The 14,285-nt window shown below is 33.3% G+C and overlaps 1 protein-coding gene across 2 annotated transcripts; it reads right to left on the bottom strand.

The window, feature by feature from the left end:
- Positions 1–26: 26 nt before the first annotated feature.
- On the bottom strand, positions 27–13,706 carry Zasp66 (PDZ_signaling and DUF4749 domain-containing protein Zasp66). Of its 2 annotated transcripts, none has more exons than XM_083051506.1 (7): positions 13,347–13,706; positions 5,677–5,832; positions 5,455–5,505; positions 4,208–4,296; positions 1,872–2,010; positions 1,651–1,683; positions 27–594 (listed from the first exon to the last, which is right to left on the bottom strand). In XM_083051506.1, the coding sequence occupies exons 1-7, from the start codon at positions 13,566–13,568 to the stop codon at positions 502–504; spliced, it is 783 nt and encodes a 260-aa protein (XP_082907632.1). In that variant the 5' UTR covers positions 13,569–13,706; the 3' UTR covers positions 27–501. The 2 variants fall into 2 exon arrangements, with proteins under 2 accessions (XP_082907632.1, XP_082907633.1); XM_083051507.1 differs by lacking the exon at positions 13,347–13,706 and adding an exon at positions 10,123–10,417.
- Positions 13,707–14,285: the final 579 nt, after the last annotated feature.

The following is a 14,285-nucleotide window of genomic DNA, read 5'->3' as shown; positions in this document are numbered from 1 at the left end:
AAGTAAGTAAAATAAGACAAAATATATTTTGTGAAAATTAATTTTTCATTGTGCATAACGTTAAAAGTATAATACAGTGTGTAAATAGATCGTCAAAAAATAGATACATCAAGATGCGGAGAGAAGAGAATAAGCTATCTTAGTGCAGGCTAGCAAAAAAATATTAATCTCGAGTAAAATATATAAGATTGCAAGCCCCGAGTACCAACGACGCGTTTTAAAGTAACTATATTTAATTACTACGCTTAAAAATACATGGCATTGTTTTATCCTGTCAAGCAATGAATGTCGAGTGCAATTCGTTAATTAGCGTAAACTCTATATATGCACTTAATATAATCTCGCTTCTCTAAAAAATATAATCCATTAATCTCAGTTAAAAGAGATTCTGTTCAACATTCGTTCTCATGCGTAATTCGTTTATTGCGTAGTACAATAAATAAAATATGGATTTATTTAACATAAATAAATGATAATAAATTTATAGCGTCAGTTCGGCTTTTAATAATCGGTCTGTCCCAGCACACTGTACATGATCCTTTTGAAACTATTACTTTGATGGATCTTCTCGCCTTCGTCGTCGAGCACGTTTATCTGAAAATTGAATTCACTCTATATTGCCGAACTGTAAATGTATGTTATAAATGATCTAAGTTTAATTTATGCTATATGGACAAGACAATTTTATATCTCGTGAGATGACATGCACGATTATAGCAACTTAACGTGCCTTACACAAGAAAAAAAAAGAAAACACCCGATAGTTATAGCATATAGTGAAACAGCATCTGTCCTATGAATTATTTCTCTATGCGAAAGCACTTTATGCAAAAGTAATAGAAAACGCACGTACAAGTTTCTGCAAAAATTTAATAGTCGTTGGTGAAATCCTTAACAAAAGGGAGAGGGAAGGGACGTCTATATCCACCCTTAATAAAACAGAGGCCGAAAATTAGATTAATTACATCTCCGATCGCGTGACGATTAAATGACAGATCCGCATTGAAGTTAATATATGTATGTGATGATAATATTAATATGAAATAATCGAACAATTATGAGGTCTTTCTTTTCTAAATTTATAGAAGAAGATGCGTGTATCGGATCTATCATGATCTCCCAATGGTGAAATGCAGCGGTCGATTATTACTAGGAGATGGTTTGGCACGATGCTTCGGTAGACGAAAAAGAAAGAAGCACAAGAGAAGTAACACCTCGTGCCAAGTTACTTATATAATCCAGTGCCGTTTCATCGTCCGGCTGTGTTCGGTAACGTTATAGAATATACGTGGTCAATAAATGTTTTTTGGAGGCAAATGATAATGATGAACGCGTGAATAATTAAACATTGTGTGATTAAGTTATTTTAAATGGCATGTTTAAAAAAAAATTTCAATGGTATTTTATAATGTGTTTTATGAATATAATAATGATAGAGAATCAAAGAGAACATATATATATATATATATATATATATATATATAGTCTCTGCAGCATTTGATAAATATTCTTGCATAGAATCCATGCGATATATAACATGCGAATGAGAAATGCGTTGCTAAAATGCGTATTTCAGCCTGACAAATTTTCTTTAAAATTGTGTGTCTTAAATTAATCAGAAATCGAAACGAAAAAAACGCGAGTACTCACGTATGCAGGACTTTTCGGTGGAGTATGGTATATCTGTACAACAAATGTCGTATCGCAATTTAACGCAATTCTTATGCCTTACAACACGTTTAAATATATTTAAATGTCGGAAAAATAAGAATTTATAAAATAAGACATTGATGTCGAAGAGAAAGAAAATCAATTTTAAATTAGGCGTATGATTTTGATCACTTAAAAATGTAAAAAAAAAAAGAATGTACCTTGTTCGATTTTTGCGGCGTGAAGACACCGGTGCGAGCCGGTTGCCTGACCTCCTGCACTTGGTCCCCGAGTTCCTCCTCTTGCAGGGCCTTGTACGCCTCGCTCTTACTCGGGTCGTACTTCATCGGCTTCTTCAGGCTGCACGTATCGCATGTGTACACAGGAACGATTTTTAATTTCGCTTTCGTTTTTTCTCTCGCTCGTGCGACTTTTATCTTTCTCTCTATCTGGATCGGTTAGCAGCGGCCAGGGTTACGATTTGCCAATTATGCGTCCACGTATTTTTTTTTTTTTTTTTGCTTTAATTTGTTCGAGAACGACTTTCAGACGCGTTCTCCAGCCGAGTTCAATCGAGAGAAAGCGGTAATTCCTCATCGTGCAAATTCCATCTGCATATCCGATCAGGAAGAACGCGTTCGTCGGACATTTTGAAAATTACGCTTTTTGAGAAAAAAATATCGTAGAAAAATAGAAAGATTAAAAAGAGATGGTATTTTCTTGTCAAGATTCAATAAAATCGAAGAAAAAAGTTGCAGATTTCTGAAAAGCTTATATTTTCTGATACTTGATTCTCTAATACATGATTAGAGTAAAAAATTAAATTATATATTAAAAAAAAAAGTGATATAAAAATTTTCAGACTATTAATTCTCCGGCTACAATATTCAAAAAGATATTTAAAAAATATGTTCTCAAAAGCGTAATTTCCGAAAGTCGTCTCGAGCTATTCGTGCACGGTATCTACGATGCAAGCATACGAACACTCATCGAAGTTAGTAGATATTCTCACGTGTTTTTTTCAACTATTGTATTGATTATTGATTATTTACTACTCTACCACATGCAAGAGTTTATTCACTATCGCTAAAGAAAAAAGCTTTTTGCGCGGATTCGCGAAAGCAGCGCGAAATTCTCAATTTCGCCAAACGCGCCTATAACTTTCATCACTATACAATATGAACGGCAAGCTAATTTGAATTAACAATCGCACATTTTTTCAAAAAATTGGAACTCAGTAGTCACGTTCACTATATCGAATTCAATCAGCAATAAAATTAATTAAATTAATTATACATATAATCAAACAAAACATTGATATTATCTATACAAAATATTTGTGTGTACTTTTGGAAATAAACGATCAAATAATTTAATTTTAAAACAAACCAGTTTACGAGATACCATAAATTTAACGAATACCTAATTTTCTAACAATTTTGCACTTTAATTATTTTTCAAATTCATTAACAATTTTTCTCATTGTAACGCTTTATGGTAAATTTCTTTAACAATTGAGAAATAATTTATTTAATAATCTGTGTATATATTGTATATGATTGAATATACTTTGGTAAAATAAAGGAACGTGCCCAATGAATCATGTGAAAATCGGAAAACTCTGCCGTCGTAGATCCGACGTGTGAGAAGCATCGGAAAACGTCTCGAACGTCTTTTACGACAATTTTTAATTTGGCTTATTAAATTGCGGCCAGACGTTCTTCGAGGAGGCGGCCTTGGCCTGCTCTTTCAAGATTTTCGCTTGCTCCTGTATTTCCTGTTTCTGTTTCAGGAAGGAAAAGTCTATGAAAATGCTGGAAAACAAACAAACCGCTACGTAAGTAATCAATCATCAAGAGAATCCGAGAGCCGTATAGGAAAAAGAAAGAAGCCAGAATGTCCTTTCTCTTTTGAACGATGGAAGATCGATGATTGCGCAATCTCGAACGAAGTAAGTCCAATTTAATTCTTCAATTGATAATCTTTTCCGAATTAGCCTTCGTGAAAATATCCAAAAAAGATCATTTTTTTCTCATGCATTTCATAAATCTCTAAAACCTCAGAAAATTATATCTGAAACTGATTAATGTTTCGTAAACAATATATTTAATTACATAGCTATATAAAAATTAATAAATAAAAATTATGGATAAAAATTTATATAATACATAAAATTATATATTCTTTTACTATTTAAAAATTTCTAAATCAGTCTCTGGTTTTGAAGATATTATCAAGAATAAATTTATATCAATTTTTTTTTTAATTTATCTTTTACGACGTCATGAATCGTGTGAATTAATAATTTGTTAAGTAAGATGAAAAATCGAATTTTTTATCATTTTTATTATATGACAACTATCTGTGAAAGTGTGTGAGTGGCATTCAGCGGAAAAGCCAATCTTTTATTAATTGTTTATTAATTTTATCCTGTGATTGCTGCAAGCTTTACTGCGTATTAGCGATTCGTTAAATATATATATAATTCGTTTTAAGTAATTAAAAAATGCTAGTTAGGAGAGCTTAGTGCAATCAGAAGTAGTGATTGTCTACTTACGGTACGACAGATGCTTGGCACTTGATGGTGTCTGCGATGTTTTGTTCCGAATAGAGACCAATCGGCGAGTTGAATTGCTTATGGACAATCTAAAAGAGCGACATTTCACGTTTACGATAGTTGTACAATATAATTCGCCGTATTATCGCACAAAACTCAAAATAATTGTGGCTTGAGATCAAAACGACCGAGTTATTACTTTGTAAGCAGAAGCATAAATGAGATTTATTTCAATCTTCTTCTTTTATTTCAATATTTATTTTTAAAACACAATTAAAATTAAAAAAATAGTACATATATGTATTATATTTTATTTATAGTACTTTTATTTTTATTTTGAAATTTTTGTGCAACATAAGCGCAGAGTATATTAATAACGCATTATTATGCAAAATGTCCACTGAAAGTGTACTATTATTACAATTTGTCATCTAGTTGTGTCACTTGTGACTGCGATATTACATTATGACAATTTTAGTGCTGCAAAAAATAACTGTATATTTAGTATGTTGGCACAATAAATGTTTAGCTATTGCCAAGTTTCCGTTTTATGTCGGAAATTCGCGATACTAAAAAACTTTGATTCACAGATTTAATTTATAAAATTCTGTTACTACAAAAAATGATGTGTCATAATGTAATTAATCGGCACCCATAATCATTTCATTATGTTCAAGTATTTTTAGATCGGTTCAATCAAAATTACATTTTGAACCACACATTAGTAACAACCAATAATCAAACAATACTAAGTAAAAAGTAAATGTTATTCAAGATATAGATTTACTTTAATAATTAAATTTATTATTAAAAACTGTTTATTACGTATTACATTAAATTAAATTAAGTTTAATTTAACCATTGAAATTAAAAAATTCTGTTACTTTATTTAAGTAAGTTACTTTAGTGACTTAATCGACTTAAACAGGAGATAGTGCAAGCTATATCGATTTGCAATAGAATCGATACGTCAGTATTATTTCGGATTATAAATAATTACAGACGAAAGAGTTCAGGATATCCTGTATTAATTAATCCTGTAATAATCGCATTAATATATCATTATTATTAGTTATTAGTTATAGCAGAAAAAAATCGTAAGATCAGAATTCTCGTAAAACGAAACTTCCGCAAAACTCAAATTTCTTGCGGATATATCGGATATCCAAAGAGCGTAAGCGTCGTTTCTCAAAGCGGAAGCGGCTTACGAAAAAAAAAAAAGCAAAACGGAAGTGTGTGATCCAAACCTTTGGAACTTCATTCGGTCCCAAGACACGCTGAAGTACCGTTTCCGCCACCTGCTCAGACGACGTTTAATGAGAGATACAAGAGATACAATTTAAAAGGACCGATTACACACTGATCCCGATTCGACAAAAACGCGTCTCTAAAAAATGAACTTATTTCCGTATTATGTCGCCGAAATCGAAAGATATAACGGAGGATGACCCTCCACGGTGGATCATTACCTTTTGCTTCATAGCGACTTCAGGGTGAGCCGCATCGTAATGATGGGGCGCCGCCCTGATCATCGGATTCGGATGATGTCGCAGATAGCTTTCACCGAGAGAGGCATCCTTCTTGACCTTAGCACCTGGCAAGACCAAAGGAGTCGTACGGTAGGGCTAGAAGACAGATCATAATTTTGTCGATGCAATATTTCGTTATTTTACTACATTATTTTAGAGAGTTTAGTATTATTAATACATAAAATCTCTCACTGTGTATGATTGCTTACAATGGATATTATTAACATTGACCAATTAACATTGTGAAAGTATACCGGTAATTATGTGAGTAATGGGGTAGTTTAATGGCATAAATTATATATAAGACAATATATCCTGTCGAAGCGATGCCAATTAGCTAACGAGATCTAAAATAAACCGCAATAGAGGCCATGGCGATTAAGATGGCTTGTTATAATCTCTGGTGCTTCTTATGTCGCTATAATTCCGAGCAACGACGAGAATAAATCGATGATGATGATATCGCATCCTAAATTAATTGATCCCGTTTCGTGACATTAATTTATTGAGGCAAGGTATGACTTAAAGAATGATGAGTTACAACAGAGACATCGCGATTTTATATTTTTAAGATATACATTTGAAAAATATTTTAAAATAATTTGCAGTCAAATAATATGTCATCGATTGGAGACTTTTTTGACAGATCAAAGATTCTTTTCAAATTTTCTTTTTTATTAAATTTCATCGCAAACTAATAATTAAATAATTAACGCGTTTCACTATAACGATAATATTCCGTTTTCGTAATTGCGAATAATTCCCAGCTAGCGTTAATACATTGATCGATATTTTTGGCGCGATACCGTGAACCGGAAGTGATATCATCAGAAGATGACCGATCGCATCTAAAGAAGCAAAAATTTCGCCTAGCTGGCACACACAATGAGAAAATTACATAAAGCATTCTTGTACCACGAGCGAACTTAGCTTGGCAAGTTACGGATCATTACATCACATACCGTCGTTTTTGCATGACATTATGAAATTACGTGATTCGGTATCATATGCATCGTCGATTCGTCATGCGAATGTTGTCTGTTTACAAATTTGAATTGCTGAAAACATCCGTGAAAACAAACGCAAAACGGAATCTCCTAATCTTCCATCGTGTAAATCTCACGGGTTTTCGCCAAATCGCGAATCGAAAAAATAAAGTATAGCTGCGACTTTTAGAGAGTTGTAAAAAAATTGTTCGTGAAATTTGCTCGCGAACAAACAAGCTGTCATTTTATTTCCCGTTTCTACAAAAATAGTCATTTTTGAAGGGCAGCGGGGATTTACGGGCAATTAATTGACCGTGTCGACGCGTTGTTGGCTTCAGAATTATTGCGCGTCAAGTTTGCGAAATATAATAGATAAATACCGTTCAATCTAAGTGACTTGTCAGTACAATTTGTCAGTAAAATTGATTAACCCTTTTCGATAACGTTTTCTTTTTGCACCCCTTCTCGAAATCTTAGAATACGATTATAGAAATATAATTATCGCATTACCAGCTGAAAATGACAGTTCAATAATAAATTGAATAAATTGAATCGAGGCCTATTAAATTAAATAAAAAATACATTTCTAAAATACATATAAATAAATGCAAAATGTTTATATGGTTCGTAAGGAGTTTGACCTCTCATCTTATGCCTACTGCCACTATTCGATGTTGATGCTGCAATGCTGCATATTTTACAATTTTAGAACCGCGGTCGCGGTCGTGACAAGTTCGCGCGCGAGTTTTGCGTTTCACGTTCACGGCGTGAAATCGCGCGATTACGATGATTATAAATGGGTCAGGAACGTCATTATATGTTGGAGGGTGAGCCGTTAGTGACTCTCCCGAAATAGATGAAGGCCCCGGCTAGCAAAAATAACGCGAACACCCTGAATCGCGTTACACGAGAGAATCACTCTTTCTCTTTTTCTCTCTCTCCCTCGCATATTTCTCTTAATTCGCGATTTTTTAACCAGGAAACGTTTCTCCTCCGGGAATAAACGGATGAGAAATGTCCCTCATTAAAGCGTCGAAGGTTACTGAAAAGGGAGCAATTAAAGATGCCTAAAGGGCATCTTACTTCCATTTTGTCTCGATGATGTATGCCTCGATGTATTGTATTTCAAACTGCATATTATAAATATATAAAAATATTTAGAATAGATCTTGAGGAGACTGATTCGCTCAAAGAATATTAGTTAACGTATAAAAAAATTGTATTATCCCATCCCGTAAAGTTGAAGAACGAAAGGAAAAAAATATCATATTTTTTCTCCTTTTTCTTTTAATATAAAGAGAATTGGAATAATAAAATATCTTTTAAACGATAATTAATATTTCTGAATCAAATTGAATCTTCTTCCAAAAATAATAGAATAATCATTAATTGAGTTTAGTTTTGATTGATTTATCTCGTTGATTTTTACAAAATTCTTGTTTATCTTAAGATTCTTTTTTTGTATAGAATTTTTGTGTGCGTCGCGCACGTTCGTGCTTCGTTTTGTAAAAGGTCTCCCACGAACTATATTCAGACGGAGCAAAACAGCTGTTTCGCAGAGTGTTTATTGCTTGGCGGCTGCGAGATGAAACTTGAACTCTTTGGAAATCGATTGGAGCAGGTTGGCAAGGGACACATTAACGAACAGACATTTCAGCTTCATTAACTGCACGCATAAAACAAAAAATTCTAATTAAGTTGAGAAATTACGTGATTAATAAATTCCGATTTATTCAATTTTTGACGCGAAGATTAAATTTATATTAAAATCGCCAATCACTTTCTAATTAAAAAAAATATTGTCACATTAAGGATAAACGAATTGATTGAAAAATATCATATTTAGACATTTATATTTAGACGTATCATAATTAGACATAGTTTAATATTTTGCAAAAATATTATATATATTTTAGATTCTTGTGTTTCTCAATTTTTTAAATGTTTTATATGCTTTCGAAAGAAATAATAAAGTGATAAAACCTTTCAGTTGTAATACATGATATACGTCTTGCATGAGTTTTATCGCTGCTTACTCATACATCCAAAAATAATCGTGTAATCCTCGCTGGAGTGTTGTTCAGTAAACAAAATTTCAAAAGTTATCCAATTTTAAAAGTATCTAATTTTAACATTTTCGCTGATCAATCGTTAATAAGCTTAAGCATCACCTTCAGGACGTCGCTCTTTCCTCCTAATTAATTTTTTGCCATCTAGATTTTTTTCGGATAAAAGGTGCGTTTGAAAAACACGAGATGTGGGTGTGTCTTTGTACATATGACGGCCTTTCGTGCTTGCGAGTAACCCAGATCCCGTTCACGAAAATAGAACGCGATACCGATGAACGGCATCTGCGATCTGTGCCTACGTGTGTTTTATTGCATCGCGCGTTATTAATGCACATCGCGCAATTTACTTTAGCGTTCGCGCAATTTCGTCCTTTCATCTCGATTACGTTTCTTTCAACCGATCCGACTCTTTTTCGATATATTTTCCCAAGATATAGGAAATTAATTAAGTTTTCTTCGAGAAATTGTTCGGTAGACACAATTATGCCTGTCATATACCGTGTCAAGGTTGAACGATGCGAAATCTAGATCGTCTGGTCATCTTATTATTTGCTTTCGGTATTTGATAATCGATGTATGACGTCGGTGAAGTTGAGCTTGCGTCTTTATCGAGTTTTATTTTAGGGGTGACACGGTGAGACATAAGCGATTTTGTGCGTTTTTATATTCTGTCGCGAGCGCAAACCCACGCATAAATGCCATTCAAATGGAAAACAATGAATTTTGTAAGATCTCGTGACTCAGAAATAATAACTTTTATTTGAATAAGAAGAAATTTTTAAAAAAAGATACAAAATTAATCTAATAAAAGGAAAATAAAAAAGAATAATTAGTAAGTAATAAAAAAATTATTGCAATTATATGTATAAAATTTTACAAATAAAATTATATATAATTTATATTTTTTATATTATATTATAAAATGTTATATTATTAATTAAATAATCAAATAAGTCATTTTATAAATTACAGCTTTATCTATAAATTGAATCCTGAGTCTTGACACACATTACGTAAATACATATATTTCACTCTAAAATATACATTCTGTCGGGGAAAATTTTTCTGTGCAAAGATGAAAAAGTTATATTCTTCGGATATCGAAATGATACTTTTGCGATGACAATTTAATACTCATCACTCGCACGCGACAAAATCCGCGAGCACATTTTGGCCGCGTTCTCGAGGAAGATCCACGTTCAAGGGCAAGGGAGATTCGCCTCGCGATTACACGGTCGCCTACGTGCGCGTTTTCGCTATAATTTTACCGTCTCTAAAGAGAGATCTCTTTCTAATAAACCGACGAAATTTTTCTCTTGCCTCTTTCGTACCCAATAAACGGCCGCCTCTTCCTCCTTCGGATGATGCTCGATGTTGTAACGATAGACGGTCGTGTAAGCGGGCATCTTCTCGTCCCGTCGAGAGGCTTCCCGCGGGAACTTACTTGCAATTCCCACCCTTCTTCCTCGAAACTCTTGTCACCCTTTCTCGCGCGGCAACCCCTTTCGCGGCTCTCGTAATATCGCTCGCGTCGTCCCTCGTTCGCGACTCTCGCGGGATTATTCGCGCTTAAGCACTACTGGCTCGACGAGAGCGCGGGCGGCACTAACTCTGGCCTTTTCCACGCGACTCTTCTCTCTCTAGCTCTTTCCCGGAGACCTCTCTCGAATACACTCGCTTTCGTTTCCACATACTTAACTCTTTGACACTGGAAGGGTGTCTTTCAACTGTCATTAGTTGGATACTTTTCGGAAATTTCAGATTTGATGGCAATTATAATCGAATTGTCTGATTGAGAAACCAGATAAATCACCGAAATCGCGAACGAAATCTTCTCTTCCTCTTTTATAAACAAAAATAAATTTATAAATAACATTACGTAAAGAGTGTATTACATATAAAAAGAGAGAATTACAAAATATTTTTTTTATATAAATATTTCTAAAAATTTAAGTCAATTTTATTTATTCAGTTTTACTTATCATAGTTTATAGCTTCTAAGGTTTCCTATACAAATTGATTATTGCTACAAGATGATCGCGTAAAATGTTTTTATTGGCAACGAAATTTCACGATGAGATTAACAAGAGAGTCGTTTCAATTGCCAAGATTTACTGGTAAATCTTTCTCTTCCTTTTGTCATGAATTCATACAAATAATACGTACAAAATATTTCGAACATACTGCATTCTTTCTCGCGATCGAACATTTTCGACATTCAACAGTCGTGACATTAAAAAAAAAAAGACGAAAAAATGTTCTTAAATTTTAAAAAATTTTATTAAAAAAATATCTTTAGAAAATAACAGATTGTCTTCTTTCTAGGTTTATGTCATCTTGGAAAAGGAAAAAAATTCAAGTTATTTTCAATTTAAATGTTATTAACGTGTATTGTGTTTTTTGTCTGATGTGTTGCGAAAGAGGAAGAGATTTTATTAATTTGATCACATTTAGGATCAAATCCGTAACTGAGCGAATATAGGAGGCGAGAGTATAGAAGACGACGTCCTGAATCCGCGGGATGTATATCGGATCGGGGCAGGCAGAGGCGGGTTTCGATGCAAAAGCGATATTTATAGCGTGTGGCAACCGGCTCTACCGACGTACTTTCCGGCATCGTGGGGCGGGCCAACAAAAATATATTCACACTTCGGACTTCCCACGAATAAAGGCCCCTTCGTGCCTCCGTTTCGCGCTAGCTAGTGGCGATGCACGGTGCATCCTGTTGCCGCTGTCGTTGCAGCTGGCGAATAGTGCAATACGCGATCGCGATTAATGACGTCGCCTAATAAACACGAAGATGAGGACGACTTTCCTTTCCGAAGTCTCGTCGGTATCGTTTTCGCAAAACAAGCGAGAAATACTCCGTCAAACGACATCTACACTCAAAATTGTCGCATTGCAAATCGTTGCCATCGCCGTTAAAATCGCTAATAAAAATTCGTCTGCGGACTTGTCTGTCTTTATAAATTATTCGATCAATTAGTCATGATACGTCAAAACTTGGTAATGTTATTTATCTTATTGAGAATCTTTGATTTTAGAAAAATTAAGGATAGAAACTCTATAATATAATATACTTTAATACGATTATTAATTGAAAAAATTATTTAATTTTATAATTTTGTGTTTCCACATAATTATATATTTATTACGATTTTATTTCCTATATTATCTTGTAAATAGATTTCTTTATATTAAATTTTTATACGCTCCATTACGCGATAGCTTACTGCAATAATCAGGCCAGAAGCCTTCGTTGGCTTAAATAAACTGTTTCGGAACAAGCGAGAGGAACGAGTTAAACGCGACAAATGTCCTGTCACACTATACCATTAGTATGATCTAACGATGAGTTATTGGGTTTCAAAGTGAAGAAGGGATTATTTCGAAACCGATTCAAGCTTGCCAGACACTTTGATGCAGACTTAAGAAATCGGAATAAACGTTGTTCTTATTTATAATAATATATGCCTCTAAATCATGCCTACATCAAACAGCTCAGTTGTATATTCACATTTTATGATATACACACACACATTGCAATATATATTTTTTTTTTACATATCCGAATTATTATTTTAAAATTATTTTATTACTTTAATAAATATATATATTTTTAGATACGTAGAGTATAAGAATGGTTTTGTTATATTGATTTATGCAATTATTCACAAGTTCTGGCCATTCTTTCATAGACGCGCGAAGCATTGAAAATAAATAGAAAAAAAGACTTTAACGATAGAGACAAGAGTTATGACGGGACAGTCTCTATATTTAGTATCTACTTTTAGTGCTCGCTTGCATAATTTCGCATGAAACTGTCAGTCAAAGCAGAATACTGGCGCCTGCTGGTATATAATGCAATAATGCATATTGCAATGCATTTTTTACGTATATCACGGAATATCTGTTTAGATCGATTGTCTAAGGTCTAAGGAACAATTGGCCTGAGACATGTGAATATCATCTTTCGACATCAACGCCGCGTTTCTGCTCGTCCAAACTATTTCAATCGGATATAAGAAAAATAAATATCGCGATCGGATCTTGATTTATACGCGGGAAAACAAAGCCGATTGTTTCTTCGCGCGGATCAATGAACTTTCTAGCGAGTTTGCATTGTCGACATATGTTCAGAAATTTAATTTCAACCAACGATGAAACGTATTTCCGTTCGATATAATTGTTCCTATGGAACATTATCGATCTGTCGTGACAGATAGATTTAGACAAATACATCAATGAATAACAGAAAATTAATAGTTCTTTAATATAATCAAGATTTCGTTTAAGATGAAGAAAGTGTTTTCATCATTTTAAAAATTTAACGAAATTATATTCCATTTTTATCTTATTTTATACAAGTAATTATTTGTAAAATTAAATTGAGAATTCCGATTTAAAGTTAATTATTCTCATTTCTATATATGTGATTTATAATCATTTTTATACACATTTTCATTTAAAGGAGAAAATCTTTTTCATTATTTCAATAAGAATAATTTCGTATATTCGCATAAATATTCGTATAAAAAATGTATGTTTGAAATACCTGCGACAAATGAACTCTCTCTTCGCGGATCTCATCACGATGATTATGTGGCAAAACGATCGTGCTACGAAGACCGTATTCGGGGCTCGGTGTCGGTATGTATTCCTCAACTGAAGGCGGCGGAATCGGGCTCTTCGGTAATTCTTGAGGATACTCCTTCTGCTGTTTGTACCTACGTAAAAGATTACGAACGATATTAATAACGTACGATAAATAATGCATTCGTGTTGCAAAATACAGAGAGCTGTGCAATTTTTGACGATTCCTTCAACTAAAAAAAATGAATAAATATATTTCGATAAAAAAATGCAATTAAATATATAATTCTGATAAAATATAAAAGAAATAAATTTGTAAAATTTATAATATAAAGTAAGATTAAAATATACAGACCGCGATTTTTTGAAACAAAAAAAATAGAGATAGTACAGCGTAAAGATGAGAATTCTAGAGTAGAATATATGTATATACATATATGATATATACACATATATAAAATTTATGTTATATGTAAAACAAAATTAAAATTGTATGCGGGAAAATAAATTTTTTATTTCATATTTGATAAAAACTAGTGTTTTAAAAACATTAGATATTCAAGAAAAGATTAAAGGCGATCGTTGGTGTAAGAGTGAAGTAGTATAGGTCAATGTGATAGCGGCCGAAAATGTCAATTGTGCTTTGCGCGAAGAAGAAAACTAATTAATCGAGAAAGCGAATTATAATTAGCGGCGGCGTTACGTAGTGGCGAATGCGATATTGTGCAGTAGCAACAACGAATATCATTACAATGGCATTATCAATCAAGAAACGCGTAATAATAGAAATAATATTGCATTCTGACAGACTAGTGACCGCAGCCCCGTCGCCAAAGCTCGACTTGAAAACTGTGGATGGTGACATAGTAGTGTCGGTAGTAATACGTGATGATGTCGTGGC

This window comes from Prenolepis imparis, unplaced genomic scaffold, assembly GCF_030444845.1.
Source record: "Prenolepis imparis isolate NDT839.2.m4 unplaced genomic scaffold, iyPreImpa1.0 SCAF_12, whole genome shotgun sequence".
NCBI classification, from domain to species: domain Eukaryota; kingdom Metazoa; phylum Arthropoda; class Insecta; order Hymenoptera; family Formicidae; genus Prenolepis; species Prenolepis imparis.
Note: the sequence above shows the minus strand (reverse complement) of the source record. Positions and strands in the feature narration are given on the sequence as shown.

What these genes read in the sequence shown, in the direction of transcription:
- Zasp66 (XM_083051506.1), bottom strand. Translation starts at nt 13,568, where the DNA reads ATGCATTATTTATCGTACGTTATTAATATCGTTCGTAATCTTTTACGT. An exon ending in GACCGAATGAAGTTCCAAAG is followed by an intron (nt 4,297 to 5,454) that starts GTTTGGATCACA and finishes TCGCTCTTTTAG; the next exon opens with ATTGTCCATAAGCAATTCAA. An exon ending in TGCCAAGCATCTGTCGTACC is followed by an intron (nt 2,011 to 4,207) that starts GTAAGTAGACAA and finishes CGATACGTGCAG; the next exon opens with CCTGAAGAAGCCGATGAAGT.